This window comes from Chelonia mydas, chromosome 13, assembly GCF_015237465.2.
Source record: "Chelonia mydas isolate rCheMyd1 chromosome 13, rCheMyd1.pri.v2, whole genome shotgun sequence".
Classification (NCBI taxonomy): domain Eukaryota; kingdom Metazoa; phylum Chordata; order Testudines; family Cheloniidae; genus Chelonia; species Chelonia mydas.
Genome location: NC_051253.2, coordinates 549,253 through 565,565, shown reverse-complemented (window position 1 = coordinate 565,565; position 16,313 = coordinate 549,253). Strand labels below are relative to the sequence as shown.

The 16,313-nt window shown below is 49.2% G+C and overlaps 1 protein-coding gene across 6 annotated transcripts in view; it reads right to left on the bottom strand.

The window, feature by feature from the left end:
* Positions 1 to 16,313, bottom strand: part of CDH22 (cadherin 22) — a 187,503-nt gene that overhangs the window by 17,359 nt on the left and 153,831 nt on the right. For all 6 annotated transcript variants that reach the window (XM_037915917.2, XM_043527104.1, XM_043527103.1 and 3 more), the window contains 2 exons: positions 8,262 to 8,383; positions 7,594 to 7,711 (listed from right to left, as the gene is read on the bottom strand). In XM_037915917.2, coding sequence (XP_037771845.1) covers positions 7,594 to 7,711; positions 8,262 to 8,383 — 240 coding nt within the window. The remainder of the gene's footprint in view (positions 1 to 7,593; positions 7,712 to 8,261; positions 8,384 to 16,313) is intronic.

The following is a 16,313-nucleotide window of genomic DNA, read 5'->3' as shown; positions in this document are numbered from 1 at the left end:
AGCCCTTTGCTCCTGGTTCACACCCTCTTGGCCCATTGGCCCCGTAGGCCACGCTGCGGCACAGTGCAGACAAGCTGTGTGTGTCAGAGAGCCCCAAGAGGGAATGCCATCACTTGGGCCATTGAATGCAATGCTGGAGAGAGGCCTAGAGAATGGACTGCAGGGGGCAGCTCCGCTGGCCCCCGGGGGACAGGATGGCAGGGACAGACCCTGGCCTCTAAGGGATGGGCTGGGCCCTGACAAGGCTTTTGTCATTCTGACTCTATGAGTCCTGCCTGGTCGGGCACCCTCCCATCCATGGCCACTGGCTGCAATGTCTCCTGCAGGCCCTCTCTTCTCTGCTGGATGTTGTCTGGGGTCACTGATCACTAGACATGCCCATTTGGGGACTATGGCCAAATCACGGTCCTGGCTAACTACAGAGAGCAACCTCCTGCCTGAACGCCCAAGGGTGAGCTGGCTCTGGGGATGGCAGGAGGCGGCCCAGGAGCCATCGTGCTGCCACAGGCAAGACGTCCTGCAGCACTCCGGCTCCCAAAAGCCTGCTGACAATTGTGGCATGTATGTAAAAGGACAGGCTGAGCCATGAGCTCATCTCCGCGGGAGGCATGGTGACCGAATCCCCTTAAGCACTCAAGGGAGTGCAGGAGTATGTCTGGTCCGCTCCGGGGGGGGGGGGGGGGGGGGTTGTGTCTAGGCTGGGGAAGGGGCTCTCCACCCTCACAACACAGGGCAGGAGCTGGCTATGCTGCTTCCTCTCCTGGCTAGTGTGCAGTGGTTGTGAAATAAGCAAAGCTATTGGTCCAGCCCCACGCTCCTCTGCAAAGCCCCTGTAAATAGTCCCGTGGGGGTGAGGTTTGGATAGGAGGGCAGAGTCACCCCTCCAGAGCCCACCCATGCAGGGGGTGGGGCAAGGGAGATGCCAAAGTGGACCCGAAGGGCAGACTGTCCCATCTCCCTGGGCCTGCCCCAAGAACCGCTGTCCATGGAGCCTCCACAGAGTGCACTCTGGGTGGTCGGAACCCGCCTGCATGAACTCACAGCATCCTGCCCCTCTCTGCACAGTGGGTCCTCGGCTGTTCAGCTGCCATGCCTGCCTGCAGAAGAGGGGGCAGGATCTGGGCCATTAATTTTTAAAAGGAAATAATTTTCACTCTGGGCCCTTACGTTTTCCCTGGTATTTAGCCATCTTCTGCGGAGGGTAATTTTAACTGGGTTAGATGCTACGGCCCAGTGGCCTCCTTCCATCCTTCCCCTACCCTATTAGGTGTCGGCATATCCCAGCAGTTCTCAGCTCTAGCACAACTCTGTAGGATCCTGGAAGCTTCTCTCAGCTATTAGAATAGAGGCATGCCGATCCCCACTTGCAGCTAGGGACAACACCTCTGCATTCTGCTGCCAGTGGGACAATTTGGCATTTGGTGTGTGCAAACAAATGTCACTTTCTAATAGCTGAAAATCTAATGCTCTGCTGACCACAGCCTCCTAATCCCATCCAGTCCCTCATCAAAATCCCACTGTCTCTGCCAGGAGCCTTTCTGCTCAGCCTGACAAACTCTTATACAGGGTCAAAGATGGAGAACATTTCCTGAGAGGATTTTGGTCCCTGTCATGCTGAGAGGATGAGTTACACTCCTGATGTTGCTTTCTGCTGCCTAACAGGAAGTGAGAGAAGTAGGTGCAAAAAGATTTAACCAAGAGCTTAGTGAATCCATCTGTGATGACATCCATCAGTGTCACTCCTTGGCTGCAGGAGCAATATTTATAAATCACGTTTCAAAACGGGCTACAAATTTGTACAAAGAAACAGATGGGCTGGTGGGTAGCAGTTTGTCACCACTGATATTTATATAGAGAAGGAGACAGAGTGCAAGAGGGGCCGAGCCCGGGAGAGAGAGACGGCAAGAAGGGGGAGAGAGAAACTGAAGGAGGCTTTAGCAAGGGAATGAGCAGGCCTGGAAGGGAACCAAAGGAGAGAGTGCTGGGGAAATTAGATTGTGTGTGGTGGGGGGGGGGGGGGGGGTGAAGAGGGGGAATTGGACAGGAGCAAAGGAGGGGAGACAGAGTGAAAGACTGCAGTAATAATACGCCCACCAGCTGATTCCTGTTCTTATTCTCTAATAAGCCGTTGTTCAGCGACGCGTATGCCGGGGTCTCCAGCAGCCCTTGGAACAAGCCCTGCAATTAAAGCTTGTTTCCAACCAAGGCAGAGGTGTGCTGGGTGATGCTGGCTTTTACTCCTTGTTTAGTGAGATGCCACAAGGAAAGTTTCGGGGATCACTCAGCATGGAAGATTAATGTGCTCCTGCAGAGTGAGCCTCACCGTGCTCTCTGAGGAATCAGCAATCCCTTGCAGTATCAGAGCATAGAGTCTGGAGAAGGGGCCGTGTGCAAGCATGTCCAGGGCTGCCTGAAGTCCCGGGTTCCTCTTGGTTTGAAGCCTGTTGGTGGAGAAGCCCAGAGCAGCATGAACATGGAGCACAAATGCCCACACACTGTCTGGGGTAAGAGGGTGGCTTTTGCCAAGCTCTGATCATCTGAAATGTTTATACTCATGAAAATGAGGTTGGAAAATCACTAATGCAGCACAGGGCCACGGCGGATGCTGGGAGCTACAGAGCAACCTCCCACCAGGGAATGCGCTTGGATAAGTGTAACCTGACTGGGTCAAACAGCCCTGGCTCCTATGGGGGGAATCCTGCCTCTCAGACCCGTCAGAACATTTGGAAGACATTAATGAAGTAAAAGACACAGGTGGATATAATTTACTTGGAGTTCAAAAAGTTTTTGATAAGGTCCCTCATAAGAGGCTATGAAGGAAAATAACATAAGGCATGGGGCAAAATCTTGTGGAGGATTAAAACCTGGTTAGATGATAAAAAAACAGAGACTCCATGAATAGCTGCCCCAAGAGTGGAGAGAGGTTAATTGAGGGTCACCTTGGATCAGTAATTGGACCAGTTGTTATTTAACATACAGTGAAGAGACATTAGTTTCTCCACAGTTAAGAGTGAAGCTTTTAATTGCAACCAGGATTTTGATGCTCTGAACTAGGCCAAAACCAAACCAACCTGCCTGAAATGTCAGACAGGATTTTAGGAGGGGATAGAGTTCTTCTGGAAGGCAAATTGGATCAAGTTATGGGGAGATGAAGGCTGCAAAAATGGAGATGGCTTCACTTTTTGAAAACTTCCTTTACCTTTTGTTTTGTCACCCTCCAACATGGTGCTTTTGGCTAGTGGGCGACCTTCAGGGGGTAAATGGAAGGTAAATGTTTAGTAGAAGGGTTTTAAGATGCCCCCAGACACTTGGGTTCCTAGCTGAGCCAGCAATGTGGCAGGTATCCCTCAGATCCACCTACAATTCGCAGTTGGACTCTCAGAAATGTCAGCCAACCAATAGGAAACTTGATCTGATACCAGGCAGCACCCTCCACCACTCCAGAGTGCATCTCCCCAGGCATATACAGGGACGTGATGCTCATAGTGTTTAATGCCAAATCAACAGTAAATAAGACCATGACGATCAACAAGATCCCAGATCTGCTGAGACCAGGTCCAACAACATTACAGCCCTGCTGGCCCTGGCCCATCCCATCCCCACACTACTCAGTGCATGAGAACCAGAAATGAACATCAGAATGGCAGAAGGCAGGACGTGTATCCAGGGTTGTGAGTTCAATCCTTGAGGGGGCCATTTAGGGATGTGGGGCAAAAATTGGGGACTGGTCCTGCTTTGAGCACAGGGTTGGACTAGATACCTCCTGAGGTCCCTTCCCACCCTGATCTTCTAGGATTCTATGATCTGAGTCCTGAGAAGGGCAGTGGAGGGTTAGCCAAATGGCAAGATTGAATAGGTGGCAAGGGGCATGAGTGCCAGAGTTATTGGGCCTGCAGGAGAGAAGAGTTAGCAGGGACTGACAGAGAGATTCTGAATCATCAACTGACCAAGACCTCCGAAGAGACGCTCGCTGAGATGAAGTGACAGAGCAGCACATCAGACCCAATGGAAGAAAATGCTCCTCAGGGCATGGCTACACTGGAAACTCCCAAGCGCGGTTGCGGGAACGCTCCCGCGGCAGCGCTTTGAAGTGCGAGCGTGGTCGCGCGCGGGCGCCGGGATAGAGCTCTCCCAGCGCTCCCGGTAATCCACCTCCACGAGGGGATTAGCCCCGAGTGCTGGGAGTGCGGCTCCCAGTGCTCGGAGCCTGTCTACACTAGCGCTTTGAAGTGCTCAGACTTGCCGCACTCAGGGGGGTGATTTTTCACCCCCCGATCCAGCAAGTTAGAGCGCTATAAAATGTAAGCGTAGCCAAGCCCTTAGCGCATCACAGGGGGAGCGGGTGGAACCCAAGCCGCAGGAGGCCCCTTGAGTCAGTTACTCCGGCAGACTATTAACAGTGCTGGGAGGTTTGCAGGCTAAGACCAGGTTGACACTAGCTTTGCCAGTGTAGCTACTCTGATTCCCAGTGTGGACAGAGCTGCCCTTTTGCCCGTGTAGCCTATTCCAGCCCCCGAGCGCAATAAGCTACACCGGTAAAAGCACAGTTTGCTAGTATAACTGCAAGAGGCTTTGCCAGCACCACTCTGTCGATCAGGGATCACATCTCTTCACACCCCAGCCCACAGAGCTAAGCCAGCAGAAGTCTGTAGTGTAGACCTGGCTGTAGACTAAGGCTTTGTCTACACTACACAGCTGTGTTCCTAAAAGTCGGGAAGCGTAAACACTGTTTGTCGGCACTCTTGCCAACAAAATACTTCCACCCTGTACGAGCTGGGTTCACCTTGTCGACAGGAGAGCCCTCCCGCCGACAACAGCCCTTTACACGGCCACTTGCTGAGGCAAGACTTTTGTCTTGGGGGGGGGGGGGGGGGCGCTTTTTTTAAGCACCCGTGAACGACAAAAGTTTTGTTGTGCAATTGGCAGTGTAGACAAAGCCTCAGTGTGAAAAGGCCTCCTGTTTCAGGGCACACCCTGACAAGCTGCAGGCAAAAGCAGGGTTTTTTCCTGCCAGCTCTGAACAATTGGCCAGGCATGTTGTGGTTGTTTCCACCGCCCCCTTGAAGCACTAACAATAGTAGCCAGTGCCAGAGGTGCTATAAAAGACTGGACAGACCAGCAGAGTAATGGGAGCTAGTAACTCCTTATGCTCCAAAAAGCCTTAGGCCATATTTACACCAGCGAGCTTAGAGCAGCACAGCTGTACCGCTGCAAGATCGCTGGTGTAGCCGCTCCCTGCTGATGGGAGAGCGTCTCCTAACGACACAGCGCTGTCCTCACCAGTGCTTCTGTCAGCGTCACACGTGCGGTTTCTCCTAGGGCTGCCGACTAATCGCAGTTAACTCATGTGATTAACTCAAAAAAATGAATCACGATTAATCGCAGTTTTAATCGCACTGTTAAACAGCAGTATACCAATTGAAATTTATTTAATATTTTGGATATTTTTTCTACATTTTCATATATACTGTATTCTGCGTTGTAATTGAAATCAAAATGTATATTATTTTTATTACAACTATTTGCACTGTAAAAATGATAAACAAAATAGTATTTTTCAATTCACTGCATACAAGTACCGTGGTGCAATCTCTTTGTCGTGAAAGTGCAATTTACAAATGTAGATTTTGTTACATAACTGCACTCAAAAACAAAACAATGTAAAACTTTAGAACCTGCAAGTTCACTCAGTCCTACTTCTTGTTCCACCAATCGCTAAGACAAACAAATTTGTTTACATTTACAGGAGATAATGCTGCCTGCTTCTTATTTACAATGTCACCAGAAAGTGAGAACAGATGTTCGCATGGCACTGTTGTAGCTGGCATTGAAAGGTATTTACGTGCCAGATATGCTAAACATTCGTATGCCCCTTCATGCTTCAGCCACCATTCCAGAGAACATGCTTCTATGCTGATGACGGTCGTTAAAAAAATAATGCGTTAATTAAATTAGTGACTGAACTCCTTGGGGGAGAACTGTATGTCCCCTGCTCTGTTTTACCCGCATTCTGCCATATAGTTCATGTTATAGCAGTCTCGGATGCTGACCCAGCACACATTGTTCATTTTAAGAACACTTTCACAGCAGATCTGACAAAACCCAAAGAAGGTACCAATGTGAGATTTCTAAAGATAGCTACAGCACTCGACCCAAGGTTTAAGAATCTGAAGTGCCTTCCAAAATCTGACGGGGACGAGGTGTGGAGCATGCTTTCAGAAGTCTTAAGAGAGCAATATTCCAATGCGGAAACTACCGAACCCACACCACCAAAAAAGAAAATCAACCTTCTGCTGGTGGCATCTGACTCAGAAAATGAAAATGAACATGCGTCAGTCCGGACTGCTTTGGATTGTTATCAAGCAGAACCTGTCATCAGCATGGACGCATGTTCCCTGGAATGGTGGTTGAAGCATGAAGGGACATATGAATCTTTAATGCATCTGGCACATAAATACCTTGCAATGCCGGCTACAAAAGGGCCATGCAAATACCTGTTCTCACTTTCAGGTGACATTGTAAACAAGAACCAGGCAGCATTATCTCCTGCAAATGTAAACAAATTTGTTTGTCTGAGCGATTGTCTGAACAAGAAATAGGACTGAGTGGACTTGCAGGCTCTAAAATTCTACATTGTTTTATTTTTGAATGCAGGGTTTTTTTTTTACATAATTCTACATTTGTAAGGTCAACTTTCATGATAAAAAGCTTGCACTGCAGTACTTGTATTACGTGAACTGAAAAATACTATTTCCTTTGTTTTTTTTACAGTGCAAATACTTGTAATAAAAAATAAATACAAAGTGAGCACTGTACACTCTGTATTCTGTGTTGTAACTGAAATCAATATATTTGAAAATGTAGAAAACATCCAAAAATATTTAAATAAATGGTATTCTATTATTGTTTTACAATGTGATTAATCACAATTAATTTTTTCAATCGCTTGACAGCCCTAGTTTTTTCACATCCCTGAGTGACATAAGTTATACCGACAAAAGTGCTAGAGCAGATACAGCCTAGACCCGGTGTGTGAGTGAAGCCCCCAGCCTCCCAGTGCATCTTTTCCAGGGGCATGGCTTGCTATTCTGCTCAGCGTGTCTCTGCTCTAGGTGGGGACTGCTTCACTGCGTGTGCGGGAAATCAAATATACATAATGGGAAGGCTGTGCCCCCTCTGCAGGACTGAGAAAGGAAAACAGGCCCCCCCAACGTCAGAGCCACAGAGCACCTAACAGGAGCTGAGAATCTGCTAGCTAGGAAGGAGCGAGGTGCAGCCTGCAGCAGCCAGACACAGAGGCTCGTGAAGGCTCCGACTATTTGCCAGCCAAGAATTCTGGGACAGGCTCCTAAGAAGGGCCTGTGTGGCTCAGGCAGCTGCTCGAGAAGGGCTGGATCCACATCTGTCGGAGATGAACGGTCTGGGGGGTGGAACAGTCCGGGGGGCCTGCTGCATCACATAGCACTTCCCATGGTGACTAGCCTTTCCTGCTCCCCGTTCTTGGCACAGGCCCCAGGCCATGCAGCTGCCAACTGGAGAGGAAGGGAGAATAGGGCAGAAGGGAATTGACGAGGGGGAAGGAGGATGACTCACCCTGGATATCCAGCAGAGAAAAGTGGTGGTTGTTGGTGGCTTCTGGGGCCAGCGTGAAGTAGAAGTGATGGCCACTCTGAGGCTCGTCACGGTCCACGACACTTATTGTCTGAATTAGCTACAAGAAGAAACCAGAGGTCAGAGCTGCTTCCCTGGGGCGGATGTAGAGGTCTCAGCCTGGGGGCTCCTCGCAGCACTGGGAATGGGCAGCGTCTCCCCCAAGAGAGATGGAAAACCTTTGCCAGTGCCATCAGATTCAGCTACTTCCACAACCCCTCCTCCACGCACCTGCAGCTGGGCAGGAAGGGAATGGCATTGCTCCTCCCCGGGCACACAGCACCCTTCTCTTCCTGAAGGGTCAGCTCTCCTGGGAGGAGAGGCAGTTGCAGCTCCACAAGCAGCGGCTACCAGAGTAGTTTTGAGAAGAAAATTGCCCCCCCCAAGTCATACTCCAGCAGGGTGAACAGTCAGAGAACAGTGCCGACTCCTTAACCCTGAGGCAGGCCTCACCATGGGCCTCACAGCTGCGTGCGCTTCAGGAGGAAGATTGTAGACCCTTCCCAGATACACAGACACCCAGTCAGGATGTGCCATGCCCAGTGCAGACATTTCACACACAAATACTGCACGTGGCACAATGCTGACTGGGAGCCGGGCGTTCTGATTACCTGGCCGGGCTTGGCATCTTCACATACCGCAGCCTCGTACGGCGTCGCCAGCTCGGGTGGGTTGTCGTTCACGTCCAGGATTCGGATACGCAGAGATGCTCTAGACACCTGAGAATGATTGTCTGAAACAAAACAAACACACGACATCATCGGTGAGCGTCCTCAGCCAGCAGCAGGGAACTTATCCCATCTCTTTGTTGTCTGTCAGCAACCCCTGTGGTCAGTGCAGGTGAATCCCCAGATGTGGAGAGACACGCCCTAAGTATTTATTTGATTTCTAACACAACCATCAACACACCTTCCAGCTGCCTGGCACACAGATTAGCTCAAGTGTGATGCAAACATTTCCCCCACAACTCAGCAGCGTCTGTACAGTGTCCCTCAGCAGCACCAGCCGAATTTCCATGTGTGAAACTCGGCTGCTGGGGACTGCAGCACTGCAGCCAACAAGGTGCCTCTCTCAGCAAGCACTAGCTTTTATGGTGCACGTGAATTCCAGTGGCAAGAACCTGCCACTGATCCCATGGTGAAGATCTCCCCCCAGCCAGCTTTCACAAGCTTCACTCTTGAGACTGACAGATATGGGCAGAGGGGATCTGTGAGACTAGACCATCAAGGGCTGAAGGCATCACCTCAGTGAAACTTCAAAGCTGAAACGAAAGTACAGTTGGAACAGGAGAGAGAGAGTTACAAATCAATACAAAAACAAACCCGGTTCTACGTGTCACATTCAGTCCCTTCCCTTCCTGCGGCTCCCCACTCCCTGGCCCGTGCCTGGACATTCTCTAGAATGCCAGGTCCTTGGCCCCAGGGCTCCTGTGTTCATTGCCGGTGAAGCATCCAGTTCACTTTGAGCTCTACAGGAAGGATGGGTTTGTAGATAATCGCTGGCATCTGGAATCTTCCCTGGGTGCGACCTGGCAGCCAGTGCAGAGCACCGGGCACAGGTAATGTGTCTGCAGGAGTGTGCCCTGCTCAAAAGGATGCGGGGGTGGGGGGGGGGGGGAAGAGGGGAAAGTGCACTTCCAGATGGAGTCCAGGGACTAAACCTAGCTCTCAGAGATAACCTCTGTCTCAGACCATGACCTCCATGACAGTTACGTCCCACTGGAACCAGAAAGCTGTTAACTGTTAACGCGAGGCTTGTGAGTGCAGAAGGTATGTCCTTTATGGGAGCCAGACTTGGACTATGGAACTCACTGCCACAAGAGATAAGAGTCTCACCAGGTCCGGAACTAAATGCAAAACTCAGCTCTGAGAGTCGGTTTTCCTGCAATAAGCTCTTCCCATAGATACACACACACAGTATTAAAATCAATGCTGGTCAATCTAAACTAGTCAAGCTGTGCTCCCAACAGACTGGCAAGTGGGAGACAGAGAGAGGTTGCCAACATTAATTCTATTTTTAAATCTTTGGGAGGCCCCAGATGCAATGATGATGGGAGCTATGTACGTCCTGGATAGAGAGATTCTAAGGCAGCCCAAGGGCCAGCACGCTGCTGTCATCTAGCACTGGGATTTGAGGCACTGATGGCTGGGGCAAAGTCTGAGAGAAGAGAATGGAAACTCCTGGCAGAGGCATTTCTCCCCACTACATTCTGTGAATCCTGGATCAGGCTGGGCAGAGCCTGGGATGGCGAACCCCTTTGGCAATAGCTGAGCAGATGAACTCACTCACAGATTTCACCAGTTCTTCAGGCTTCTCCCCCTGCCAAAAAGCATCACACCTCTGCCTTATCTGGCTGGTATTTAAGCCAACTGGCTTTCATCCAGGGCCCTCTTTCAGGCTGGCGGTGGGGAAGGAGGGGGGGTGGAGAATTGGAGGAAACAGCACTGCCCAGCTCTAGGGAAAGGGACCCCCAGTGTGCAGCAGACACCGCAGCCCATAGCAGCTCACAGCTGTTCCAAGTGGTTGCAAATAAATGCTGAACCAAAGAGGGGCAGAAAAGGCCTTTCTACTCCTCACTCACTCAGCACTGGGGTCTCCAGGGCATGCCAGGTTGTGTGTGTGGGGGTGGGGGGAGCAGCGCTCAGCCTCTCTCTCCCAGAGGCATCACTCTTCCTCTCAAGGAAAGAAGGGGAGTGTTATGTAAAAATTCTTCCAGAGCAACTAAACATTGGGGCAATTCCCATCTTACAAAGAGAAACCCAGATGCACAAGTGGGAAGATCTGTCAGTTCGGCTTCACTCAACCCTGGCAGCGTCAGTCATTGCAAGAGCTGGTGCTCCAGCCCCTGAGGCTGTAATGCCCATGTCAGAACAGGGGTGCGTGGACAGGGAAAAGGGCTCAGCTTTATTTCAGGCTGGCGATAAGTCTCCAGGGGTTCTTTGGTTCTGCCCCCTCAGGGACCTGCCCAGTGTCTGACCCTGGTGTGTTGAATACTGCGCGCAGATGTGGTCGCCCCATCTCCAAAAAGATATATTGGAATTGGAAAGGTTCAGAAAAGGGCAACAAAAATGATTACGGGTATGGAACAGCTTCTGTATGAGGAGAGATTAATAAGACTGGGACTTTTCACCTTGGAAAAGAGACGACTAAGGGGGGGATATGATTGAGGTCTATACAATCATGACTGGCGCAGAGAAAGTAAATAAGGAAGTGTTATTTACTCCTTCTCATAACACAAGAACCAGGGGTCACCAAATGAAATTAACAGGCAGCAGGTTTAAAACAAACAAAAGGAAGTTTTTTTCACACAACAGTCAGTCAGTCTGTGGAACTGTTTGCCAGAGGATGTTATGAAGGCCAAGACGATGACAGGGTTCAGAAAAGAACTAGAGTTCACGGAGGATAGGTCCTTCAATGGCTATCAGCAAGGATGTGCAGGAATGGTGTCCCTAGTCTCTGTCTGCCGGAGGCTGGGAATGGGCGACGGGGGGTGGGTTACTTGATGATTACTGGTTCTGTTCATTCCCTCTGAAGCACCTGGCATCGTCCACTATCAGAAGACAGGACACTCGGCTAGACGGACCTTTGGTCTGACCCAGTATGGCCGTTCTTATGTTGCTGCTCTGAGCCCCTCCCCAGCCAGGGTTGGCTGAGCTTGTGCAGCCATGCAGCACTCCTCGAATGCCACGTTGAACTCTTTCCAGCTGTGCCTCCAGAGCACGAGTGCCAACCCCAGGGCACTGCTAGGAAGCAGGGCACAGACTCCAAAACTGGCTGTGGGTTCTGCACATAGATTTCCCCAACCAATTACCAAGCGTACACTGCTCAGGGACTGTAACAGCCTAAACATGGAGTCACAGGCAGGCCCCTTGGGTTCTCCAGTCTTATCACTTAGGCAGCATACTTTTGTGATAGCTGGTTGCTTGCACCATGCATCACACCAATATTCAGGTTGCTTTTAGCCCCAAAGGGCCAGTCACTTACCCCAGGTCAACTGCACACCACAAGCTCATAGCCAATCCTCTAATAAACTATACACAGATTTATTATATAGCAAAAGGAAATAGGAGTTATTTCCAAGGGTAAAGCAGGTCAACACACACACACACAAATGAGTTACAACCTCATGTTTCCAAAGATAAAAGAAGCTTCTATAATAAGCAGGCTCTAGATGTCCTTTAGGGCTAACCCAGGCTGAGCACTGGGGATCTCTTGCTAATGCCTTAGAAACCTTGTCTGCAGAGTCCAAGAAGCAATGAGATCCAGTTCCTCCCTGTCAGGGGTTTTTATTCCCTTCCCCCCTCTGTTTTGAGCTGCAAACTCAGCTGATGGGAGGAATTCACATGCAAGACTCGTCTTCATGAGATGGGGGGCAGGGTGAGAGTAAACAGCAAACTCTCGAGTCCTCTCTAACGTTCCACTTCAGTCCATCTGGTGTTGCTGGGCCTTCCCTTTTGGACATGACATCTGTTGGAGACCAGCATTTCACACTGGTTCATGTCCCCTCCTGCCTGGAGAGTTACAGTTACAACGGCTCACAATGCAAATGCTCCAGTGAGATTAACGCAGGCAGCAACGCCCCAGCGTTCAATACAGTCTAAACACTGAACTCATTCTTATACTTCCAACCCCTATTTTAACGTTACTAGCACCCAGGTGAGCTGGACTGACTCCACCCATGTATTTGTCAGGGTTCAGTTGAAACATGGGGACCTTGGCATGAGCTGGCACCTGGTCTGCCAACATCATAAGCCGATCTCAGCTGGGTGTCCACCTGCTTCTGCTGAGACTATATAAATATTCTAATATAACTGCGTTATCCATGGGTTTGTACAGCCTGAGCCAACCCTCTCGTTCCATGATGAGCTGGGCAGTGGCAGAACTGGCTTGGCTCCCCTGGAGCCCAAACAGCAGCTCTGTGTCCCGCTGCACCACGCTGCTCCTGCACTTACCTCTGCCGGATAAGCTGTGTGAGCTTCATGCACGTGGGATGTGCTAGCTTGTAGGCAGCCTGGAGCTCTGATTTGCTCCTGCTTGTTTCTGCCCCATGGCACGCACCTTAAAGGTACATTAATCCCTCTTTATAATATTATAAATCACTCCGGAGGGCCTAATGCCTTCCAAAGCGCCTCATATGCTTCCAGAAATGAAAAACCCTAATTCTCTGGCTCCTTTGTTCCCCCAGAAGTTATAATTCTGGAGAGGCCCAGCAAGGGAGGGAGCACTGCTTGTTGTTATAGCAGGAGCCTGCTGCCTGTTTGTTGATAAAATTAACTCTGGTCTGCGAGTCAGATGGAGTTGTACCCGGGGGAGAGAAGTATGAGCACAGCTCCATAATTATCTGAGAACCCAAACCCTCTCCCCAGAGCCCACCTTCGCTCCCCTCTCTGCTCTCCTGTTATCGCTTCCGCTCACCCAGACCTGCTGCTTTGGTGATTAGATGGGTGTTTTGGGGAGAAGGAGGCAGAAGTCGTGACTAAAAGCCTGGAACAACGTGTTATTTTTAAGAGCATGTTAGTGCAGCAAAATAAACTGCAACTGCTTTTAGGAAGAAAGGAAGCTAAAGGCAGCAGGGCAGGGAGGAAGCTGGGAGGTGGAAAATCTGAGGGGGTGGTAAAGAGGTGTGTCCAGTTCCAGCTGAAGGGGTAAATGAGTGAGTGAGCGAGCGGGGTTTGATTCCAGCAAGTGATATGGTAAGAGCGTTTTATCTCCTTCCCCAGGAGCCTGGCTCCTCTTGCAGAAAGATGGATAACCTTTCCCTGCAGTTTGATTCTAAAGTGAGCTGGCATTGCCCTGAAGGTGATATACAGAGAAGGAGATGAGAAAAGGCAGAAAGAAAGGATGAGAGGAGGAAGAGAAAGACTCAGATCTCTCCTCGTATCCCTCCTAACCTTACCCTGACTCCCATCACCCATTCAGAGTGCAAACAATTAGTGGGCAATAGAGCATTCATTATCATGACTATTCTTAATGACTCTTATGTATTTCTACAGGGCTAGCGATACCATGTGCTTGGCACTGCACAGACATGTTTAAGAAAAAGACAGCTGTGTGCCCCAAGGAGCCAGATCTTAACCCAGGATATTTAAATCTTTCCAAACCAGTCAGAAGACAGCCTGTTTCCTACCGTGCCATCCTTATGGAACTAGCTTGCGGCCCTTTAGCTGAGGTTGCAATCAGCGTATGCTGATATTTAGAGTCAGAGAGAACAGCACGAACCCCTCCTAACATCACAGCATCAAAGTCAAGGAGTCTGAAGAAATATACTGTACGTGGATGGTGGAGATATCCATGTGCTAAGATACATTTATTGAGCACCTGTGACGGTCTCACCTGCGCTTTGCCGGCCGACTTGTCTCCCCCAGAGCTATCAATAACATTCCACGCCTGTGAGCAGCTTCCAAGACATGCCATTAAAAAAAAAATCACCTGCCACGCAAAGGTCTCCTCCCCACCCGCACCACACCCCACCTCCCAAAAAAATCACCCTAAATCACTGAAGCTTGAGGCCCATATTTATTCCAGGGTCTGATACCTCAAGAAACACTGGGGCTAGAAATGGGAGCATCATCTTTGGAGACCCTTCCATAGGACACATGGTATTTTTCTTTTCTTTTTGGCCCTGCTGGGCTACATGCTGGGCCTTTGAATAGAACATTGTTGTGTATTTTTTAAAAAGCTGTTTAAGGGGTTACTAAAATGTATTCTTTACAAAACTCTCCTCTCCCTCTGAGGCACTGGGTTTTACAGGGGGAAGAATACAAAAAGCAGCCTCAAAAGACTTTTTAAAAACTCTCCTGATATGTGTTTTCTGTAACTTATGGGGTATAAGTAGAATCAACAATAGTCTGGGGTGGGTGGGATCAAGATGCATTGCAGTGCATGTGTAATGAACTGCAAGATTTACTCCTCCTAAGTACCCCAAACCTCACACGCCAGTGCCCAAAAGAGCTTTGTAGCACCCCTGACTCCCACGTAGTGTCTCTATACGTGTGGAATGACACACACACAGAGACATGTGCAGACATGCCTACGAAGGCATAGCCATGTGCTAATGTGTATACAGCTGCATGCACGCACAGACCCATGGGCAGAAAAAAAAACACATTTTCATAATATTAGCCAGACTGTCAACCCGAGCAAGAGATGGCAGAGAAGTATGACATCATCAAACAGAGCCTGCCAGGACTGAGGGGGCGGAACATGCCAAGGAAGAGTGTGATCAGTTTAAAGAGAGCATCATCTTTCACTGCTGCAACTCTACTCTGTATTCCAGCTCAGCTGACTGACATGCAAATTAGTTTAATTATTTCTTCTTCTAAAATAAATTATATTTTGCAGTGGCTGCAATATGTTGTGTCAGGCAAAATTACATTCAATATTTTTAAACTAATTGATGTCAGCCTTGAGAAAACCTGACTGACAGCAGCAAGGAAACTAGGCTGCTACCTAACCAGTTTCCGAAATTAAAATTAAACATGCCAGTTTTCTGCATTTCCTCAGGAGTCTGAATGCCATTAATCTGAAAAGACTGAGGAAGGAGACTGAAAAACACACAGAGCAAGAGCGAGATGATGGAAACACAGCAGTGCAGTGAAGGAGCTGTGAACCTGTGATTGGCAGTTGCCTACGCCAACCTGGGCAGAAGTATTTGCAGATCCATTTGAGCCCATCACAGTTCCAGCAGAAGTGCTCTGCAACAATATTTGCCTTCAGCAGAAGTGCACTGAAAGGAAAAACTAATCTCTAATTCCTTCCCTGCCCCAGATAAATCTTTAGAAACCCAGGATAGGCAGGATATTACTTTGCTCTGTGCACTTTTAACATGGGTTGCAGTCTTCCATGGCCCCATTGAGATCCAATGCTCCTGCAATGGAAAAGTCCTGGCTGGAACATACATTAAACAGGGACTGTCTGTCACACTGACTGAGGCACATGGAACCCAGTTCTAAGGCGTGGGCCCAATTCCTCCAGCACAACGGTCCTGAATTCTGAGGCACATTCTGACATTTCTTCTTAGCTTCAAATAAATTCCAAAATAAAGAGTTTTTTCAATGACGAAAATAACCCAATCAGAGCAGTTTTCCTGGTGTTATTTATTTAGATACTAAATTCTAATTATTCCATGCTGTCCCTGGTTTTCAGTGTGCAGCAGATTCTTGTACTGACGGTGAGTAACTCTGCAGGTTGTTATTGACGGAAGCTGGAAGTTTTGGTAGCAGAGGCTTTTGGCAGTGATGAGAAGATGCATCTCCTCTTTTCTTATCTGCTGGCAGGAGAGGAAGTGATATGAGGTTTTTTGTTGATGTGGCTTCAACTCTTAGTTCTACAGCCCAGAGATCCTGGACAGCAATGAGCTGCCCCACAGGACCCACCACATCCAGCAGCGGTGGATAAACGTGCTAGTTGGACTTTTCTAATTAAAATGATCCCCACTAATAATATTTTTTACACCAAAACTGCCACGATTAGGCTTCGGATTCAACCCGCCAATGAACTGAATTATTTAATATTCGCACTGCTAAGGGAACTTGAGGAACCGCTCTGCTTGGCGCTGGTCAGACCTCAGCTGGAGTACTGCGTCCAGTTTTGGTCACCGGTGTTTTCAAAGGCTGTAGACAAACTGGAAAGGATCCAGAGGCGAGCGACAAAGATGATCAATG